The sequence below is a fragment of the Hipposideros armiger genome, unplaced genomic scaffold, assembly GCF_001890085.2.
Source record: "Hipposideros armiger isolate ML-2016 unplaced genomic scaffold, ASM189008v1 scaffold_10, whole genome shotgun sequence".
In the NCBI taxonomy this organism is placed as follows: domain Eukaryota; kingdom Metazoa; phylum Chordata; class Mammalia; order Chiroptera; family Hipposideridae; genus Hipposideros; species Hipposideros armiger.
In genome coordinates, this window is record NW_017731360.1 from 766,344 (window position 1) to 786,166 (window position 19,823).

At 41.7% G+C, this 19,823-nt stretch overlaps 1 protein-coding gene across 1 annotated transcript; it reads left to right on the forward strand.

Annotated features, from left to right (window-relative positions):
• The first annotated feature begins 1,613 nt into the window (after positions 1 to 1,613).
• Positions 1,614 to 19,001, forward strand: RRAGC (Ras related GTP binding C). Its single transcript, XM_019658074.1, has 7 exons — positions 1,614 to 2,009; positions 3,677 to 3,880; positions 4,859 to 5,058; positions 8,118 to 8,232; positions 9,215 to 9,357; positions 12,849 to 12,997; positions 17,460 to 19,001. The coding sequence occupies exons 1-7, from the start codon at positions 1,773 to 1,775 to the stop codon at positions 17,609 to 17,611; spliced, it is 1,200 nt and encodes a 399-aa protein (XP_019513619.1). The 5' UTR covers positions 1,614 to 1,772; the 3' UTR covers positions 17,612 to 19,001.
• Positions 19,002 to 19,823: the final 822 nt, after the last annotated feature.

The following is a 19,823-nucleotide window of genomic DNA, read 5'->3' on the forward strand; positions in this document are numbered from 1 at the left end:
GATATTGACAAGCTCAAATGCATACATATAAAGGAGAGTGACCAATAGGGAGAAGGCATTTGAAAATAACAAGGCTGTGCTGTCCAATATGGTAGTCATAACCACATCTGGCTATTAAATAAAAGTCAAAGTTCAGTTCCTCAGTCACACTAGCAACATTTCAAGTGCTCAATCCACATTGGCTACTATAGTGACCAGTACTGATGTAGAACATTTCTATCATCATCTAACATTTTGCTGGACATCACCATAGAAGGAACTGAAGTATGTTTAATGTGGAGCGGAGAAGACTTAGTGCGTAATGAAGACTGCAATCTAGGGCTGTCATGAAAGAGATGAAGACTACTCCTGTGTTATTCCTTTATAAGATTCACGGAGTGTGATTTTTGGCCTGAATAAGAGACTTTGTTTTAAACAAAGTTCTACCACAGAGGAATTGACTGCCTTCTGTGATAGTGAGCTCTCTTCCCTTAGAACTATTGCAGTGTATGCTGTGTGTCTATCAGAGATGCTGCACAGTAGATCCTCTATAGGCAAGAAGTTGGACCACGTGACCTCTAAGGCTGTATCCTACGTTTAACTTCTAGATTCAGACACAACCAAGTCTCAAAGCCACATGAACATGCTTTCCCTTCATAATCAAGTAGTTTCCTTGGAGGACCAGTACCACCCCCACCCCCACTTTAAGAGGAAGATCCTCTTTTGTCAAATTTCCATTCTAAAGCCTGACATAGGGTGGAAATTCCTCTAGCTTTCTCAAACATTTGGTGACAAACATTAGCTTTGGTTTGCTTTCATTATTCATTCCTTTGGTCTCTGACTTGAAGGAGGTCATGGAAGATGCAGTGCTCAATGGGGGGATGGAATTACTGGAGAACTAGACTTTGGATAGGTGGGTAGGTGGGGAAATTGAGTCCTGTTGAGTTTGAAGTGGCAGCAGTATTCACTGTCAGTGATCTGCTGTCCTACCTGCTAGAACTGTTGTTATACTCATCACTCTGCCTTGTTTGAGATTTTGCCCACACTCTGGCTGGCTCCTCCTCCATACCTTTGCATTTCCCACCCATAGCCATCCATCTAGTCCTTGCTCAGACACCAGCTCCTTGTAGTGTGTCTCACGCTCCCAACTCCCGAGCATTTTTATCTGTACCTTTGACCTTCCCACCCCAAATCTCGTACCAAGGCTACTTACGCAGAGGTCCGATATCTATTAATCTTCTAACACCTGGAGAGCAGAGGCAGGGTCCGTGTGGGTTCCAGTTTTGTGCTCCTTGTGCCCCAGGACTTCGCAGGCATCAATAAATGTTGGTTTGGGCGAGTACAATTGTAGTAGGACAATCAGTTCTCCCAGATGCCCAGAGAGCATCTCCCGTTGCGATGGCCTCCAGAGCTCCGAAGATGGCAGGACAGCGGTGAGAAACAACGCGCGTAGCTGGGCAGGACCTAGGTGCGGGCTGGGGCTGAGGGCAGAGGGCTCGGCCCGGCGGGGCCACCCTCCTCGTGACTCCTCCTCCCCCCACCTCGGCTCCGAGTCAGGTGATTCCGGGCACGTGACAGGCACCACCTACCCTGCTGCCTTTGAGTGGCAACTTGAACGGCCAATGAGCAGCTGGTTCTCGGAGTGAAGCCAATGAGGGCCGGGCTCCGGGGGGCGGGCCGCACGGCGGTGGCGGCTGCCGGGGGCGGCGGCGGTGGCGGAGAACTGGGGAGGCGGCGGCCTGGCTTGGCCTGGCCTGCCCTGTCAAGGCGCGGGTGGCGGCGGCTCCAGCACCATGTCCCTGCAGTACGGGGCGGAGGAGGCGCCCCTCGCCGGCAGCTACGGCGCGGCGGATTCGTTCCCAAAGGACTTCGGCTACGGCGTGGAGGAGGAGGAAGAGGAGACGGCAGCCGCGGGCGGCGGGGTTGGGGCGGGGGCCGGCGGAGGTTGTGGCCCGGGGGGAGCTGACAGCTCCAAGCCGAGGATACTGCTCATGGGGCTCCGGCGCAGCGGCAAGTCCTCCATCCAGAAGGTGAGTGAGGCCGCGCCGCGTCCCTCCGTCCCTCCCCCGCCCCTTCCTGGGGGCTCGGTGGCCGCCTGGCGGGGGAGGCCCCCGAGGAGGGCGGCGGCCCGGGCTGGTCTGCAGGGCTTTCCCACTGCGCTTTCTCTTCTCTGGGGAGCAGAGCCTGAGGCGCGGCCCGTGCGAGGACCCCGACCTCTAAGTGCACGCCCAAGTCAGCCGAGGCCGAGTGGGTCCCCGAAGGCGAAACTGGCTGGCAGGAGGCAGGTGCCCGTGGCACTGCCTGGGACCTCCGCCTCCTGGGACCCAGCCCCTGTGCCTTTACGAAACAGACCTACTCCCTAGTTATAACTTGAAGAACTTCACGGACTCCCTCCCCTGCCCCGTTTTTGTGTGTTCCACTCACTTCAGGTGACCTGAGTTTGCAGGGCTTTTCAGGTGAGCCCCAGGGAGCAACGTCAGAATGTTGTGACAAAGTCACTGGCCATCTAAATGCTTGCTCTTGTTACTAGCACGAAGGAGACTTTACTGTAACATTATTGGGAATTGGGGCTATTATGCCACCTATTTTAGTACTTGTGGCCTGGTGAGTATAATACTGGTGATGTTACTCCTGTGTGTGGTTACAGAAATCTGAGACCTTGAGAATATTTGCAGACCTAGGTCAGTCCATTTGCGTTCACTTGGGGTCTGCCAGGACCGAGTGGAGGTCTGTACACTCTTTAGTAAGGGGAAAATAGAGGCAAGTTTGGCCGCCTCCATCAGCCATCCCCCCTTACAAAGTGAGCTGGTGATAAAACACCAGATACCTGCTCTTTTGCCCTTTCCTCTTGGTTGCAAAGGTCTATCCAAAATAAACCTCTGCGATATCTGGTAGACGTGATGTTTTTAAAAATTAGCCTTCTTCCGAATTTACTAGATTACTATGTTTTAATTTAATTTTCACCTCTACAGCAAAATTTGTTGTCTACAGCAAAATCAGTTTTTAGCAACCTGATTTTAATTTTTTCACTTATGACTCACTGGGAGTAACTGTCCATTTTTCTCTCTAGAAAGTAACAGAGGCATATTGGTTTTATGTTAGAGTTGTGCGGAATGTGATTATTGTAATTCTTAATTGCCTTTACCATTTCTTACCGCAGCTGGCTTTTCTCTGTCTATTCCCAGTGTCTCCTCTCCTCCCCGCCCCTTATCGCTTTCTACTTGGTATAATTACTGTCTTTGTTTTATTTCTTCCACAAGACAGCAAACTCAATGAGGGCAAGGTTCAGTCAATTTCATTTCTGGTTTTTCCTCAGAGCCTAATGTAGGCATTCCAATAAGTTTTCAATGAACAAGCTTCTTAAACTTTAGCTATACACTTTCATAATCTTAAAGCAGATTTTGACAGAATTAATACAATTTAACAGGAAAAAATCAATTGAGATGAGTGACAGCATTACTACTAGTATTGAATATAGTGCAGAGAAAATAAAGTTTCAACTCTAAAATAGGCTGAATGGAAAGTAATTTGGTATCTTCTGTTTTGTCAGTGACTAGCGGTGGATACACCATTCACTTTTTACCTCTTTAAAAATTTTTGCTGTGGGATCAGATTCTTTAAATTATGTTAAGGGTACAATTTTGAACTTTAAATACAAAATTGAATAGTCACAAAATTGTCTTCTTTCCTTTAACAGGTGGTTTTTCATAAAATGTCACCCAACGAGACCCTCTTTTTGGAAAGTACCAACAAGATTTATAAAGATGACATTTCCAATAGCTCCTTTGTGAATTTCCAAATATGGGATTTTCCTGGGCAAATGGACTTTTTTGACCCAACTTTTGACTACGAGATGATCTTCAGGGGAACAGGAGCATTGATATATGTCATTGATGCACAGGTAGTTCGGAATAATGATGTTTACTTTTCTTCTCTGGTGGCAAAAGATGTAGAAACAAAGCAGAGTTGTTTATCTTCTTTGTCATGTGCTTCTTGCAGCTTATTTCGTTGCCAGTAGATTCCCCAGCAGTACAAGAGATGCAGAGTGCTTTGGGAGCAGGCGTGCCATTGTGCAAGTGCAGAATAGCAGATGACTAGGAGATATGGTTATATCCTTAAGTTCTAGTTAATGAGTGGCTTTCCACTTTTATTTGTTAGTAGAAGACATTGCTGTACTTTTATTAACTATTACAATAGTGATGTCACTCACTGAAAGATCTCATCAATGCCCATAATAGCAGGAGGAATATGAGAACTGAGTCAGTAAATATTAAAGTGGGTAGTTTACTTAATTGTCCAAATTGAGTTTAGCCCAACCATTTATTGAGTGCCTAGCAAATGGCAGGTACTCAGATGAATGGGGACATGTCCCTGTCCTTAAAAAGCTTTTTATAAGCCTAAACATTATTTGGGAATGCTTTCCGAGTGACAGGCTCTGTAATGGTAAAGCTCTGTATACTTTCACATACCTGATCTAATTTAATTTATTTTTCACAATACTGTGAGGTAGGTACTGTGATTCCAGTTTTACAGATGAGGAAACTGAGATCATGAGAGTTTAAGCAACCTGCTTAAAGTCACACATCTAATAAATGGCAGAGCTGGGATTACGTTAAAAAAATTATATTGTGAAGAAATGTCATTTCATTTTTCCTTTATCATTAACAAAAATTACAAGTGTTAACTTGGTAATTGAATTTTGTTTTCTTAAAGATATATTTAGTGATATTAAGTTAATGTATTTGAATGTTTGAGTATTTATGAATAATTAGGATAACATTTTCTGTGGTTGGGGACAGAGGTGGTTTGAGGCTTTCTTAACTCATTACTTGACTTTTACACGATTTCTTTGTAAACACTATTTTGTTCTGACTTACAGGATGACTACATGGAGGCTTTAACAAGACTTCACATTACTGTTTCTAAAGCCTACAAAGTTAACCCAGACATGAATTTTGAGGTTTTTATTCACAAAGTTGATGGTCTGTCTGATGATCACAAAATAGAAACACAGAGGGACATTCATCAAAGGGCCAATGATGACCTTGCAGATGCTGGGCTAGAAAAACTCCACCTTAGGTAACAACATGTGTGTTTGATATGGGAGCCCTGAAAAATGTGTAAATGTATTCCCATCTCTGTCATGACAAACACATAGCTTTCTGTCACTGGTATACCTTTCCCAAATCTGTAATGTGTTTGATTTATTCTTTGTTGGATTCAAGCAGTTTTGGGAGCCTGATGTTATTGAGAAATTACTTTCCTGCTTTTGCGCATTTTCCTGGAGGTTGAAGTCATGTGAAGTGTTTCTGTTTGTGCTTTTTACAAACTCATCCCAAGAGATCAGAGTCAGGCTGTTTCCTCATGGCATAAAATTGCTTTGGGACTCCCCTCTTGTAGTTTCATCACTTTTTTTTTTCCTTCTTGCCTCAGTTCAAGGCTATAGAACTCGGTAGCTTCAGTTTTTACAGTATTTTTTCTCAGTAGGAAGAGTCTTTTAAAGTGGATGCATGTTCAAATCTCGACTGTAATGTATTTTGTTTATGGTTTTTAAAACACTCTGCTTTCATGAAACTCTAAAGTTTGGGTTAGGTGGGTTTAGCCTGTAAATCTGCTTAGGGCTGCTATTAAATTTAAAAACTGCTGGTTCATAATTAAGTACCATTAAGAAATTATCAAAGAACACCTACTAGAGGGGATTGATGATTTGTGTACTTGCATTGTAAAAGTGTGTGAGGAGTATTTCCTACATCTTATGTTTTTGTGGTGGTGTAGGTAGAAATGAGTAATAAAAAGTACCCAAGAAAAAGTTCTCTTGATGATATAAACAGCTTAAAGGGGAAGCAGGAGAGACACAAAAGTAGCTATTTCCTTATCCCTTGTCTGTTACAGTGACTTCCTTATAGGCTCAAGCCAACCCCCATTCCTGCCAGTAATATTCCTTAGGGCCTCAGGTTTCAAGGTTTTTGAAACCTGAATTATTCTTCTAGGAAATCATGTAGAAAAATCTCATTGATCTCTAGTTTGCCTGGATTAAAAATTTAACATATTTTATAAGTAATGCTTTAAAAATTTCAGCAGTATTTGTAAGAGAAAGTGAAAGTGCCTCCCCATGAAATTCCTCAATCATATTTTTTAGGAATCCACTATTTTTTTTTTTTAAGATTTTTATTGGGGAATTGGGGGAGGAGAACAGTGTTGGGGAATTGGGAAAGGGGACCAGCCAAGTTGTTGTTCTTCAGTCTACGTTGTGGAGGGCGCCATTCCCCATCTGGCTTCCAGTTGGCAGCTCGTGGCCTCTAAGTTCAAGGCACTGTGTTCAATCTTAGTTGTGGGTAGGCATAGCCACCATCCCGTGCGGGAGTTGAACCAGCAGCCTTGTTGTCAAGAGTGCATGCCTTATCCACTGAGCCATCCCGGCGGCAGCTCAGCTCAAGGTGCCAAGTTCAGTCTTAGTTGCGGGTGGGCATAGCCCACCATTGAACAGGCAATGTTGTTGTTACATCAGCTGAGCCATCCTGCCACCTGTTGGCAGCTCGGCGACAGCTCAGCTCAGGTGCAGTGTCACTGGCCCATGTGGGAATTGAACCGGCAGCCTTGTTGCTCAGAGCTTGCGCTCTTAAGCCAACTCTTAACTAACTGAGCCACTTGACCAGCCCGGGAATCCACAATTAATACTGGATTTTAAACCATGATTGTGCTGTGTTCCCCAGTGCCCATGGGAATCCTAACTAATTTTCCATAGCATGTCTGTGTTCCTTTCCAGGGCATCCTACTCCAGTGGTATACACTGTCCCTTCCCCCAGTTCTTTATAGGGCCCTACGCCTTGTTAACCTCAGTAGAATTTTGCATCAAGCTTTTCATAATTACTAGCAGTCCTACAGATGAGGTTCCATTCGCTATTCCGGTTTCCAGAAACTCAGCTTACTAAAATGCCCTGTTTGCCCTGCCCCTATCCATCTCCAGGCCTCACTGGCCTTGCAGGACCTTCTCCCATTGCTATCCTTTTTGCATAAAGGAAACACTAAAACATTCCTTAGGCCCTGGTGCCTTTGGAGGGGTCATCTTGGCCTTACCTATTCCATTTCTCTCACATCTAGAGTAGAGCCCCATCTTGCATAGGGTTGAGTTGTTAGGTCAGCTTGAAAGTATCTTTAAATTACCTGTGAAGTATGATACACACAATTCTGTGTTTCTGATTTTGTAATATGTACTTACAAGTGTGTCACGGATACAACTATTTAATGAGGAGTATACTCTCTGAGCAAAAAACCAGAATTGTCCACACTTTAAATTGTTAAAGGCCTACCCCTGTCTCCCTCAAATGTATGTTTGTTAATTCTACAGATATTACTTCTTCACCATGTATCCTTTTGGGCCACCAGATTCCTGTCCCATTCTCTGTAGGTCCCCAGCTCCCATCCTTCTTAATATGTTATTTACATAAACCCTAAGCACCAGTTGTATTCATTTGTTTATTCAACAAATATTTATGAGCACTGTTCAGGGCAGTGGGCTTGTAGCTACAAGCCAGACTGATAAAGTCTCTGTCCTCATGGAGTTTGCATTCTGATGAATGAGACAGCTCAAAAGCACTTAGAAATAAATGTATAGTGTAATTTTAAGTACTTATCAATGCTGTGAAGAAAAATAAATTAGGGGAAAGGGGTAGAAAGCAATAGGTACAGGGGTACTAGTTTAGGTAGGGAGGTCAGCAAAGAACTTTCTGAGGAGATAACATTTTAGTAGAAACCTGAATTAGGTACTTATTTACTAAATGTCACCTATTTCCTCTGAGCTTTCTCTTAGTTTTTGTCAGTTATTGGCTTAAACTGAGCTTTTTGGATTAAATTGCAAAGGCTTAGGTGAGTATTTAAGTTTCTGCATCTGAAAATTTCTTTCCTGGGTACTACCTCAGTTGCCTTCTGTGTAAATGCAGTAAAGGGATGGATAGCCACAAGTCAGGTGGGGCCACTGCATTTGTCATCTTGAATGATTGGAATGGTGGACAAGATTAAAAGGCTTTATTTGAACTTAATGAAATCAGATGTTAAGAAACTTAAAATTTTGTGCATTATGATAATTGTCACCAAACTTAAGATATTTTTCAAATTAACCAAACTGTTATGTTTTTCAGCTTTTATTTGACTAGTATCTATGACCATTCAATATTTGAAGCCTTTAGTAAGGTGGTGCAGAAACTCATTCCACAACTGCCGACCTTGGAAAACCTATTAAATATTTTTATATCAGTAAGTGAGCTATTTCATTCACTATAGTTTTCTATTCCCTTTTCATTGAATATATTTGTATTATCACATTCTCTAAAAAAAGGCTTGAATTTGTCTGAATCCAGTTTAAAGACTAAATGACACAACGTGCAAAATAAATGACATTAAAAAATGGCTTGAGTTATTTTCTGAATTCTTTTCTTAGTACTCACCCCTTTTGTCTTAAAATTTAAAATTTCCTTATGCTTTCTTAATTAAAAATATCTTCATGATATCTGTTTCCTGAAGGAAGAGTAGTAACTGGAAGAACTGGGTTTTGGGAATTTGACTCAGTTTAATCCCTGAGGTTGCATTGAAAAATTGACCTTTTCCTGTGCTTGCTAACTGTAATGTTAGTAGTGTCATATTTCACATTCTTATATTTTGAGGATTCAGCTTAATAAAAAAGGATATCCCCCAATAAATTTAGCATCCAGTCATTATATTTTCCAAACATTAGTTTAAAGGACTCAATGTGTAGTGACCTCCAGTTTTTTCGGGCTTTTGGTTTATGCTAGTTGTTGACATCAAACTAATTCATTTATGTTTTGCTAATTGTCACATAAAGTCTTTGTGGTAGAAAGGTCATTCAAATTAGAAATTGATTATTGTAACAAGAAAGGGTTATTGAAAATGTAGCATGGCTTAATTTTTGGAGGATTTTTTTTTGTTTGGTTTTTTTTGGTGGTGTCTTAGAAAATAATTCATTTAAGTGAAGAGGAGGAAATAAAAACAAATTTGACTAATGCAATTATGTCAGTAAATCAGAGCAGAGAAATAATTTCATTTTTATTCTTTGGATAATACAAGTGTCTCACAACCAAATACTGTTTGGTTATTTTAGTATTGAGTTGTATAACTAAAAATGTCCTTGTATGTTCATCAGTAATTCAAGATCTTTGATAAGTTACAAATTGTGATTCTTAAAAAAAACTGAACACCTCTCCAATTTTATTTTTCCAAGAATTCAGGTATTGAAAAAGCTTTTCTCTTTGATGTTGTCAGCAAAATCTACATTGCAACAGACAGTTCTCCTGTGGATATGCAATCTTACGAACTTTGCTGTGACATGATTGATGTTGTAATTGATGTGTCTTGTATATATGGGTAAGTTATGTACGTATTTCTGCAAGATCTCAGGTGGAAAACTACCATTTTGATTTGTCAGGGGGATTCATTTCTGAGGCCTCTAGCAAGTATTGTCTGAAGTGGACTTGTTCTGACCATAGTGCTTCAACTTGGAGGATAATTTCTCTGTAGGTGTGCTGCTGGGTTGGTCTTAACACCTTCGGAGACAATGGATAAGAACAGCTGAAAAAGCCAGACTTAGGTATCACTGAAAGTTTCTCCTGCCATTATTTGGGAGGGGGGCAGAGAGAGGGGTTGCACTGCGTCTTTTCCCTCAGGGACTTAGCCAGCGGTTCTCAACCTTTCTAATGCCGCGACCCCTTAATACAGTTCCTCATGTTGTGGTGACCCCCAACCATAAAATTATTTTCGTTGCTACTCTATAACTGTAATTTTGCTACTGTTATGAATCGTAATGTAAATATCTTTTTGTTTTCCGATGGTCTTAGGCGACCCCTGTGAAAGGGTCGTTCGACCCCAAAAGGGTTGCGACCCACAGGTTGAGAACCGCTGGACTTAGCTATATCAAAAGCTAGATTAATTTATTTAAAACATCCTGAGAAACAGAGTATGTACTGAATCCTAATTTAACCTCTGGCTTTGTGGAATGAGAAATTTTTATTTATTTTTTTTTAAAAGATTTTATTGGGGAATTGGGGGAGGGGAACAGCATTGGGGACTCGGGGAAGGGGAACAGACAAGTTGCTGTCCTTTTTGTTCTTCAGTCTAGTTGTGGAAGATGTCGCTTCACTGGTCCATGTTGGTATTATTGCACTCTTCCCAGGTGAGGCAGATCGGTCGCCGCCACTGGACGGCCGCTCATGGCAGCTCTTGGCAGCTCATGCCGGCAGCTCATGCTGGCTGCTGGCCACTCATGGTAGCTTACGGGAGCCCACTGCAGCCTCATTGCAGCCTACACCGACACCAGCAACTCACGACAGCCCAGCTCCAGGTCGAGCTGTTGTTCACCATTTTAGCTGTAGAGAGCGCAGCATCACTGGCCCTAATATGGGATCCGAACCCGGGCCCTGCTGCTCAGAGCTGGCATCCCAAACCAGCTCTTAACCAACACATCAGTCGGCCAGCCCAAATTCTTAATTTTTTAGAATGCTAAGAAACAAGGAAATTGGAATTTGGATGTCAGAGGAGTTATAAAAATTTGACCTGTATGCCTGAGTTTCCAAAATAAATCTCTAAAATGTAAACTCTTTATGAAAAGTCACCAAAGTTTACAGAAATTTATAAAAGCTAGCAAATATGTGATTTTGTAGAGTAGCCCAGAGGATGAGTGAGAACTTGGGACAATTATTGGTATTTCAAAAGCCAGTAACCTCTGTTGCCTCAGATAGCCCTGATTCCCCTGCTATGTTAACATCAGCAAGGCCCTTTCTGATACGTGTGTCCTTTATCTGTTGTTCCTCTCTGCTCCACCTAGTCTAAACTCTTTCATCGCTCTCTCCCTGCCCTTCACCTTGGTCTGTCTGCCTAATTTGTCAGTGTGTTTCTTCAGCTGCCTCTGACAGGAGAATGCATTTATCTCACCTGTTTTTCTTGTCTGTTCTTCACTTTCGTGATTACTTGCTCTCCTTTGTTTTCTTTCCATAATGAAAATGAGATGTTTGTTTATTATATTATTCAGTAAAGTTTCATGTTGGCATTCCTACTTTTAAAAATGGATGAATTTGCTTTTTCTTTAAAACAAACAAATTAAAATTTCATAAATCAATTATTTATAATAAAATCAAATGTAGTTGTAAAGTTTATTTTCAGTGTAAGGTACATTGTAAAATATAAAGTACATTATGAAAGAAAAAAATCCATTATCTCATTATTAACACAATCTTCGTGTACAATTTGGTGTGCTTTATTATAGTTTAATTTGCTTCATAGTTGACTGTTGATTTACATTTTTTCAAGGGGGACTACATATAACAATTTTAGAATGACAATTCTAGTTTAATAAATGAAAGCTTTCAGACCCTTACAGGCTCACTTTGCAAACATCAGGATTCCACAGTATCGTTTTTTTTTTTTAGATTTTTATTAGGGAATTGGGGGAGGGGAACTGCGTCGGGAATCGGGGAAGGGGAACAGACAAGTTGCTGTCCTTTTGTTCTTCAATCTAGTTGTAGAGGACGCCGCTTCACTGGCTCATCTTGGTATTATGATCATTGCGCTCTTCCCAGCTGAGGCAGTCGGTCACTGGCCATTGGACGGCAGCTCACGGCAGTTCACGGCAGTTCTCACAGGCTGCCGGTCTCTCACGGTAGTTCACGGCAGCCCAGCTCCAAGTCGAGCTGTTGTTCACCATCTTAGCTATAGAGGGCACAGCATCACTGGCCCATGTGGGAACCGAACCAGCAGCCCTGCTGCTCAGAGCTGTTGCTCCCAAGCCAAGCCTTAACCAACTGCGCCACTCGGCTGGCCCCCGCAGTATCTTTTTTTTCCCTTTCTTTTAATTGGGGAGTTGGGGGAGGGGAACAGTGTTGGGGAATTGGGGAAGGGGACCAGCCAAGTTGTTATTCTTCAGTCTTAGTTGTGGAGGGCACCAGTCGTCATCTGGCTGCCCGTCAGCAGCTCGTGGCCTCTAAGCTCAAGGTGCTGTGTTCAATCTTAGTTGCAGGTGGGCGTAGCCACCATCCCATGTGGGAGTCGAACCAGCAGCCTTCTTGTTAAGAGCACATGCTCTATCTACTGAGCCATCCGGGTGGCAGCTCATCTCAAGGTGCCGAGTTTAGTCTTAGTTGCGGCGGGTGAGCATAGCCACCATTTAATGCGGGAATCAAACTGACAGCCTTGTTAAAGAGCGCATGCTCTATCCTCTGAGCCATCTGGGTGGCAGTTCAGCTTAAGGTGCTAAGTTCAGTTTTAGTTGCGGGCGAGCGTAGCCCACCATCGAACATGCAGTCTTGTTGTTAGGAGCACATACTCTCACCAGCTGAGCCATCCTGCCACTTGTTGGCAGCTCAGCTCGGGCAGAGCATCACTGGCCCATGTGGGAGTCGAACTGGCGGCCCTGTTGCTCAGAGCTCATACTCTTAAGCTCTTAACCAACTGAGCCACTCGGCCGCCCCCCCTCCCCGTCCTTTCCATCCCCTCCCACACACAGTATCTGATAGACTGTATTTATTTTAGTTTTACTCTTTTTCACTAATGGCAGTTTTTGTAGTTTAGGTCCTTCATTTGCAGACAGTGTCAGTACAGATTAATATGAGGGAAGATTTGAGCCTGCTGTATTCCATGCATTTTAGGTAAATGATGAAGGTTTGAATGCATGCATGGAATGCTGCATCAAAGTCTGGGAACCCTACCTAAACGAGAACTTCTGTTCCAATATATATAAGCCAGTATTCTTCTTTCTCAGAAGACATTCGGGAAGCTGGGTGGAAAGACTTGTCATTATGAAAATTAAATATGACAAAAAACCTAGTTGGGAACCCTGTAACAAACAATACTTTCTTTTATAACAGGTTAAAGGAAGATGGCAGTGGAAGTGCTTATGACAAAGAATCTATGGCAATTATCAAGCTGAATAATACAACTGTCCTTTATTTAAAGGAAGTGACTAAATTTTTGGCACTGGTCTGCATTCTTAGGGAAGAAAGTTTTGAACGAAAAGGTACTGGCATTTTTTTTTTTTTTTTAAGATTTTATTGGGACTTGGGGAAGGGTAACAGTGTTGCGGAATTGGGGAAGGGGAACAGCCAAGTTATTGTTCGTCAGTCTTAGTTATGGAGGGTGCAGCTAACTCAGCTCCAAGTCCAGTCGGCATCTGGCCGCCCATTGGCAGCTCGTGGCCACTCAGCTCAAGGTGCCATGTTCAGTTTTAGTTGTGGGTGGGCATAGCCCACCACCCGGCCTCCCTTCAGCAGCTCAGGGCAGCTCAGCTCAAGGTGCTGTGTTCAATCTTAGTTGCGGGTGGGCTTGGCCCACTATTCATTGCGGGAGTCGAACCGGCAACCTTGTTGTTAGGAGCACGTGCTCTCACCACCTGAGCCATCCTGCCACCTGTTGGCAGCTCAGCGGCAGCTCAGCTCAGGTGCAGCTCACTGGCCCCTGTGGGAATCGAACCGGCCACCCTGTTGCTCGGAGCTCGTGCTCTTAACCAACTGAGCCACTCACTGGCCCCAGGTAATGGCATTTTAAAAAGCTCTTTTTATGTTAAGTTCTCGTCATAATTTCTTAGGTTCTTAAAAACAAGAGAAAATAATATTGCAGTGTTAGATGTTTCAAAGCTCAAATTACTTTTGTCTCCCTTCCCTATGTATTGCGTTGTCGGGAAAGTCATGACACGTTTTTGCATTGAAAAACAGAAAAATATGTCATGACTTTCCCGATGACCCAGTAGTCAGATTTTCTCCTTCCTTCTTTTGATCTATTTTAAATCCAGTTTTTTATTCCAGTCTCTTTTATTTTGGATCCTTTCATTACCTAACTGCCTGCAGTTTGGCTTCCCCCAGAACCAGTTTACTGAGACGATTCTTTTAGAGGTTACCAGGTTACTTTCTTGCTGCATTCAGTGGTGTTTCTCATTCTGTAGCCTCTTAAGCTTTCTGAAGCATGTGACCTTGTCAGCCCCTCCTTTCTGGGAGCTTTCTTCTCTCTTTGCTTCCCTAAAGCTGAACTCCCCGGGTTATTTTATTTATATATTTGTTCCTCTGACCACCTTTCCTGTTTTTTCTCATCATTGCCCCCCCTCCGCCCCCCGCCAGCTTTCTTCAGAGCCAAGTCTTTCTGCTCACTTCTCTTACTCTCCAGGTCAGCTCATCCAGGCCATGACTTCTGACTTGGGCCCATGTTCCTGTCCCAGGTGTGGAGCTATTAGTAAGACATCTGCACTTAAATATTTGATTATCTTGTCCATAGTGTCCAAATTGATGACTGTTTTCCCTTTTGTTTCATGGCTTTTCTGGCTACCCTACTTCTGTTATTAGGACGTTTTTCTGGTGTCCAAGCTTAGATATCTGTAGTCAGGTAATCATGTGGTAGTATTGCTGAAGGGGCTCTTGCCGATAAGAGTGTATTCAGTGTTCTCCTTTCCCATTCTTTTCCTGTATTATTTACATTGAATTTTCACCAAATCTTACTTGTTTATTGGAACTGTTTCTTGGGCTTTCTTTTTTATTTCCACTGTCAGTGACTCCAATATAGGTCCTTATCCCACTAGGCTTGAGGTGCTGCAGTAACTTTGTACTTGAGGTTATGCATTCAACACACACACACACACACACACACACACACACACACACACACACATCTATAAAAGGCTTAGTATGTATCATCTTTTATTCTAAAGGCAGACTAGATTTCAGAAAATTATTTTTATCATGTTATTTAACTACTTAAGGATCACAATAGCTCCCTGTTATTCACTGCAGCAAGTCCCTGGTCTTCTGGCTGAGATTTTAATATTAATTTTAAATGAATATTATTTCATTAATGTTCATATTAATGAGTTATTTCAGATATGCAAAACTTTTTGGATGAAACGAGAATGTTTGCATTCCTTTGAGCTTAGGAACTGAAACATGACAAATGCACATATATCCTCTGTGTCTTCTCAATTGAAAACCCCTCCTTTACACTCTGTTGATTGCAGTGTTTTATTTTTCCCATGCATGATTTACTCTTTTACTTCAAACAGTATAGCATATTGTACATCTTTGTAGAAATAATGTAAAAATGTAAGTAGTCTCTTCTGTGTCTTGCTTGTTTCTCTTCATTCAAGATTGTTTTTTGAAATTGATCCATATTGATAACATGTAGCTCTAGTTTATTCATTTTCACTGTCACACCATATTTTGTGGGTTGGATAGACCACAATTTATTTTCTTGTTGGTGAACATTTAGATTATTTTTAAGATTAAAAATAGTTTTGCAACAAATGCTCATGAACATTTTCCACTTACACATGTGGGGAATTTCTCTAGAGTATGTATTTAGGAGTGGAATTTATAGAGGACATAACATCTTCTTCTTTGTTAGGCATTGCTTTCCATTTTCACCCTAGCAGTAGTGTGTGGGAGTTCTTGTCATTTCATGTCCTTGGTAATACTTGATATTGTTAGACTGTTTAGTTATTTTTCAGCCTGGGAGGTGTAAAATGGTACCTCATCTGGCTCTAATTTTCACTTCTTTTACTAGTTAGGGTAAGCGTCTTTTTCATGGTGATTACCTTTTTATGCCTGATCAAGTTTCTTCTTTGGTAATTTACCTTTTCATATACCTTTGTCTCTGTACTGATCTTTTTTGTATTTCTTAGGATTTCTTTTTTTTTTTCCTCTATTCTAATGTTTAAAAATTTTTTTAAGTTCTTGGTTATGGAAATTTTCAGATATACACTAAAATAGACCGCACAATGACTCTTCATGTACCCATTTCCTGCTTCAGTAGTCATCAACATCTGGTCAATCTTGTTTTGTGTATATCCTTCCAACTAAGTTATTATTTTTTTACTCTTTTGTTGTGAAAACTGTCAAATATATAAAAAAAGTAGAGAATAACATAATGAACCTTTTAAATCTATCACCCAGACTCAGCTTTATAAAAAATATAGCCATCTTATTTCATCTTTATACTTCTTCCCCTACTAGATTATTTTGAAGCAAATTCCTGGTACCAAATCGTTTTGTCTGTAGATTTTAGCAGATATATCTAAGAGATAGTCCTCTTTTTCAGACATAACAGTATTGCTATTAATAAATGTAAACAAATTAATAATGATTTTATAATATCATCAAATATTAGGCCAGTGTTCAACTTTCCTTGTCAGTTTTATTTTACCATTTGCACAGAAGTCAATTTTAATGTAGTTGAACTTATCTAAATTTTTCTTCTATAGTTTTTTTCCCCCAAGTCTGAAGGACCTCCTTAATTTGGCTCTAATTTGCTAATTTGGAGTTGTTCCCAGTACTTCCTACCAAGAATTCTCTGCAGGCAGACTAGTTTCTTTCCAGTCGTCCACTTGTGCTGTGTTCTCATTGCCAGCCCCGTGTCTTTTCTTATAATTTTACCCCTCTTTCCTGCCTAATGAAATCTTTCCTGTTTCTCCAGAGTGCCGCCTCATTCCCGAAGCCTTCATCGGCTGTGCTTGCCTTGCACGTGACTTTCCCTCGTTTGGACTTCCATTCACATTTGTAGTCAGTTTGTTACCAGATTGTTTTGATTTGTTTCTAGTATGTTGTCTTTATGTCCCAGTGTTCTTGAGGGCATAGGTGCTTTTCTTTCTGTTCTGCCATTCTTAGCATTGGCTTCTATTCTCCAGGCCACCTCATGGCCTTGAATGGCTCCAGGAGCTGCAGCCATTTTATCCATATTCCAGACATTAAGGAGGAACAGGGGTGAGGGAAGAATACATGCACCCTCTTCCTTTTTAATGAGACGTCACAGAAGTCCCACACACTTCCACTTATCTTAGTGGCCAGAATTGGTCATGTGGCCATACGTAACTGCAGGGCAGGCTGGGAAATGGAATGTTTCAGCTGAGCATCCGTGTGCTCATCCAAAATTGGGTTTCTGTTTCTGAGGAAAAAGGGAAAAAATGGGTATTTAGTAAGCAACTAGCCATTTCTGTCACAAAAGAGAACACTTTGGCCAAAATCTTACTTGGAAGCCAGTTCATTAATCAGATGAAGAAGGAGATGCCTTGAAGAAGGGGTACAGACTGCCTGAGGTTCTGTCTGGTGGGTCCCTCTGGTACCTCCCAAACCCTAGGGCTCTGCTGAGCAGTTTGCCAAACTATTATTCTAGCTGTTTCCTTCAGCTCTTCATTGGCTGCCCCAAAGATGTGTACAAGGAAAAGCTTGATATTCCCTAAAGTGTTTTACTTTCATTGTAAATTTTCTTAGCAAATTTACCTTCCTAATTGCTTTATTTAACCTGTCCACTCCCAGACCCCAGAAGTAACCAGTGTTAACAATTTGGGCCTATGCTTTATCATGTTTCCAGCGGAGTGAATTCCTCAGCTTGATGTTTTTTTTAAAATACATATTGATTATTGTTATTTTTTTTTCACCAAATGTTTCCTAGTAGATTATTCCACAGTTGCCATTCAGGAAGCCTGATCTTTCTTTCTCTTGCAGGTTTAATAGACTACAACTTCCATTGTTTCCGGAAGGCTATTCATGAGGTTTTTGAGGTGGGTGTGACTTCTCACAGGGGCTGTGGTCACCAGACCAGTGCCCCCAGCCTGAAAGCATTGACACACAATGGCACGCCGCGCAACGCCATCTAGCCTGGCCGTCGAGCCTGAATTCCAGCGGTCGGGGCTCTGTGCCAGCTTCCTCTCCACTCCAGGGTCAGATGCCACATGCTACAGGACATGGGAGTTGCCGCTTGTGAGAATCTGGTGCCTGTTCCACTGCGGACAAGGGGGAGAGGTTCTCATTTGGAAGAAAACCCCTTCAACCAGTGGTGTACAACTGAAGATACTATTTCTTTTTTTAACAAACAAACAAAAAAGGGCAAAAAAAGAATTCTAGGTATCACAGAACTCAAGTGTGCATTTCTCCGCTTTGGGGGTCCTCCTTTAAATAGTTGGGACATTTTGGACCTGGAGATCACCCATCTTTACCAGGGGTTGTTGTCATTTACCAGTTGAAAATAATAGAAAGAACTGAGTTTTTATATGCTTAAGTTTTCATTTTGAGTAGTCTCTAAGAATCCTGCCTTGCTTAAGTTCTAACACTGCCTCTCAGATTTCAGTTTTGGACATTGCATACTTAAGACCTGTTAAATGTATGTACTTGCTAACTCAGAGACTCGGGCTCTGACTGCAACAAAGGACATGCCTGCATTTGTTACTGAAGAAATGAGAAACTTTTATGCTTCATCAGGTCAAGCGCAAGGGTCAACAGTGGCTACCGCATTAGTGCCCTTGGAAGTAGTGAGGAGAAAAATTTTAAAACAGAAGAAAATTATTGCACATGTGTTTTGGGTACCAGGTGTCCGGGTTCTTTCCCCTGCGTAAGATAAATGATCATGTCAGTGGAGCAAAGGGAATTTAAAAAATTGTTTTCTCTATAATCTCCTCCTCCTAGGGGCGGAGCTCATTATGCTCTTCAAATACTTAACTCCTTTTTCTTTAAACCTGATACCAGCCGTTAGATACCTTTTATTCTAAGCTGTCTAATTCCTTTAAGTACTGCTGTAGTGACCATGAATGACCCTAAGGCACTGGTGGGCTGTCCCCTGGGATTTGGAGAGAGCACATGGCGCCACACATGTGTTATTAAGCATACTTCAGTTCATCTCCAGTATTCTGACACCAAGTGTCAACTGTGGTACTTTCTTCGTCCAGGTTAATTCACAATTGTTTCTTTTTGTTGATGGTTGATACCCTTTCCGTTGATTTAAACTTAAACATTATTTTTACTCCACATGCCCAGTAGTCATATATTCCAAAGCCACTGGACCACTTGAGTACATAAGTGCCACTGTTTAATGAAATATGTACATTCAGGTCTGTAACCCTGACAGTGCGACCTGGAGTGCTTTCTGCAGATGACTGACTGCTGAGTATTTACATGGACCATGGAGATATCCAAAAGAAAGGCTTTTATATTTATAGATTATTTCATTGAAGTATATAAAATGGGTATCAATAAATGTATTTACACCAAAATCAGTTTTTTATTTGCCTAAGATTTGAGAGGGTGAGGTGGTAGAACATTGGGTTGTCCCACAGTGTGATTTTAACATCCACTTTTTTTCTTTTGCTGCCTCATATGGTTAATGTGGCTGTGTTTCAGGACTCCCAAGTTCTGTCCTGGTGTAGGAATTTCATGTGTTGTGTCCAGACATCTCTCCTGGCCCATTTCTGCTTAGGTCTAACCCCAGGTGAAAACGCTTTTTGGTTGTGGTGTTTCACACTAACCAATCTCACTCATGATATCCAGGGCCTGGCATAATGATGCATTGTATCCAAGCTAGGAAGGGCTAAGGAGATGAACTTAGTAGAACACCACATAAAAAATTTGTACTGATTTCCAGCTTGTTGTTCATTTCTTCCAGTTATTGACCCTTACATGTCAGTTAAATCAATGTTTATATATAGATGTGTACGTAGTTAGGTTGGGTCTAAACTGATTGGAGTAACGTATACATTAGTTTATAGAAGGGAGGGAGGTCGATGTTGGAAGATCTTTAATTTCATGATTGGGCTACTTTAGAAGTTCAGTTTTAAAACTGAGATGGATATCACAGAAACAGATTGAAAACAAAATCTTAAAAATACTATCAAATCCTGTGCCCTTTTTCAAATCATGGAAACTATAAAGTCCAGAGGATTAAACAGCCTTGCCTAGGGTTATAGATGGTGTGTGACCATATAACTTCAGCTCCAAACAAGGATACCATCGAGAGTGGAAGGGATGCCCTTACTAGTGATGCCAGCACAACAGATGTAAACTGCACTGTCCTGGGGAAGCCAAGGGTGGCCAGCCTTG

Bases quoted from the DNA above. Each gene is read 5' to 3' on its own strand.
- RRAGC (XM_019658074.1), top strand. From the start codon at position 1,773: ATGTCCCTGCAGTACGGGGCGGAGGAGGCGCCCCTCGCCGGCAGCTAC. The intron at 8,233-9,214 runs GTAAGTGAGCTA...TATTTTTCCAAG, and splicing joins TATTAAATATTTTTATATCA to AATTCAGGTATTGAAAAAGC. The intron at 9,358-12,848 runs GTAAGTTATGTA...CTTTTATAACAG, and splicing joins GATGTGTCTTGTATATATGG to GTTAAAGGAAGATGGCAGTG.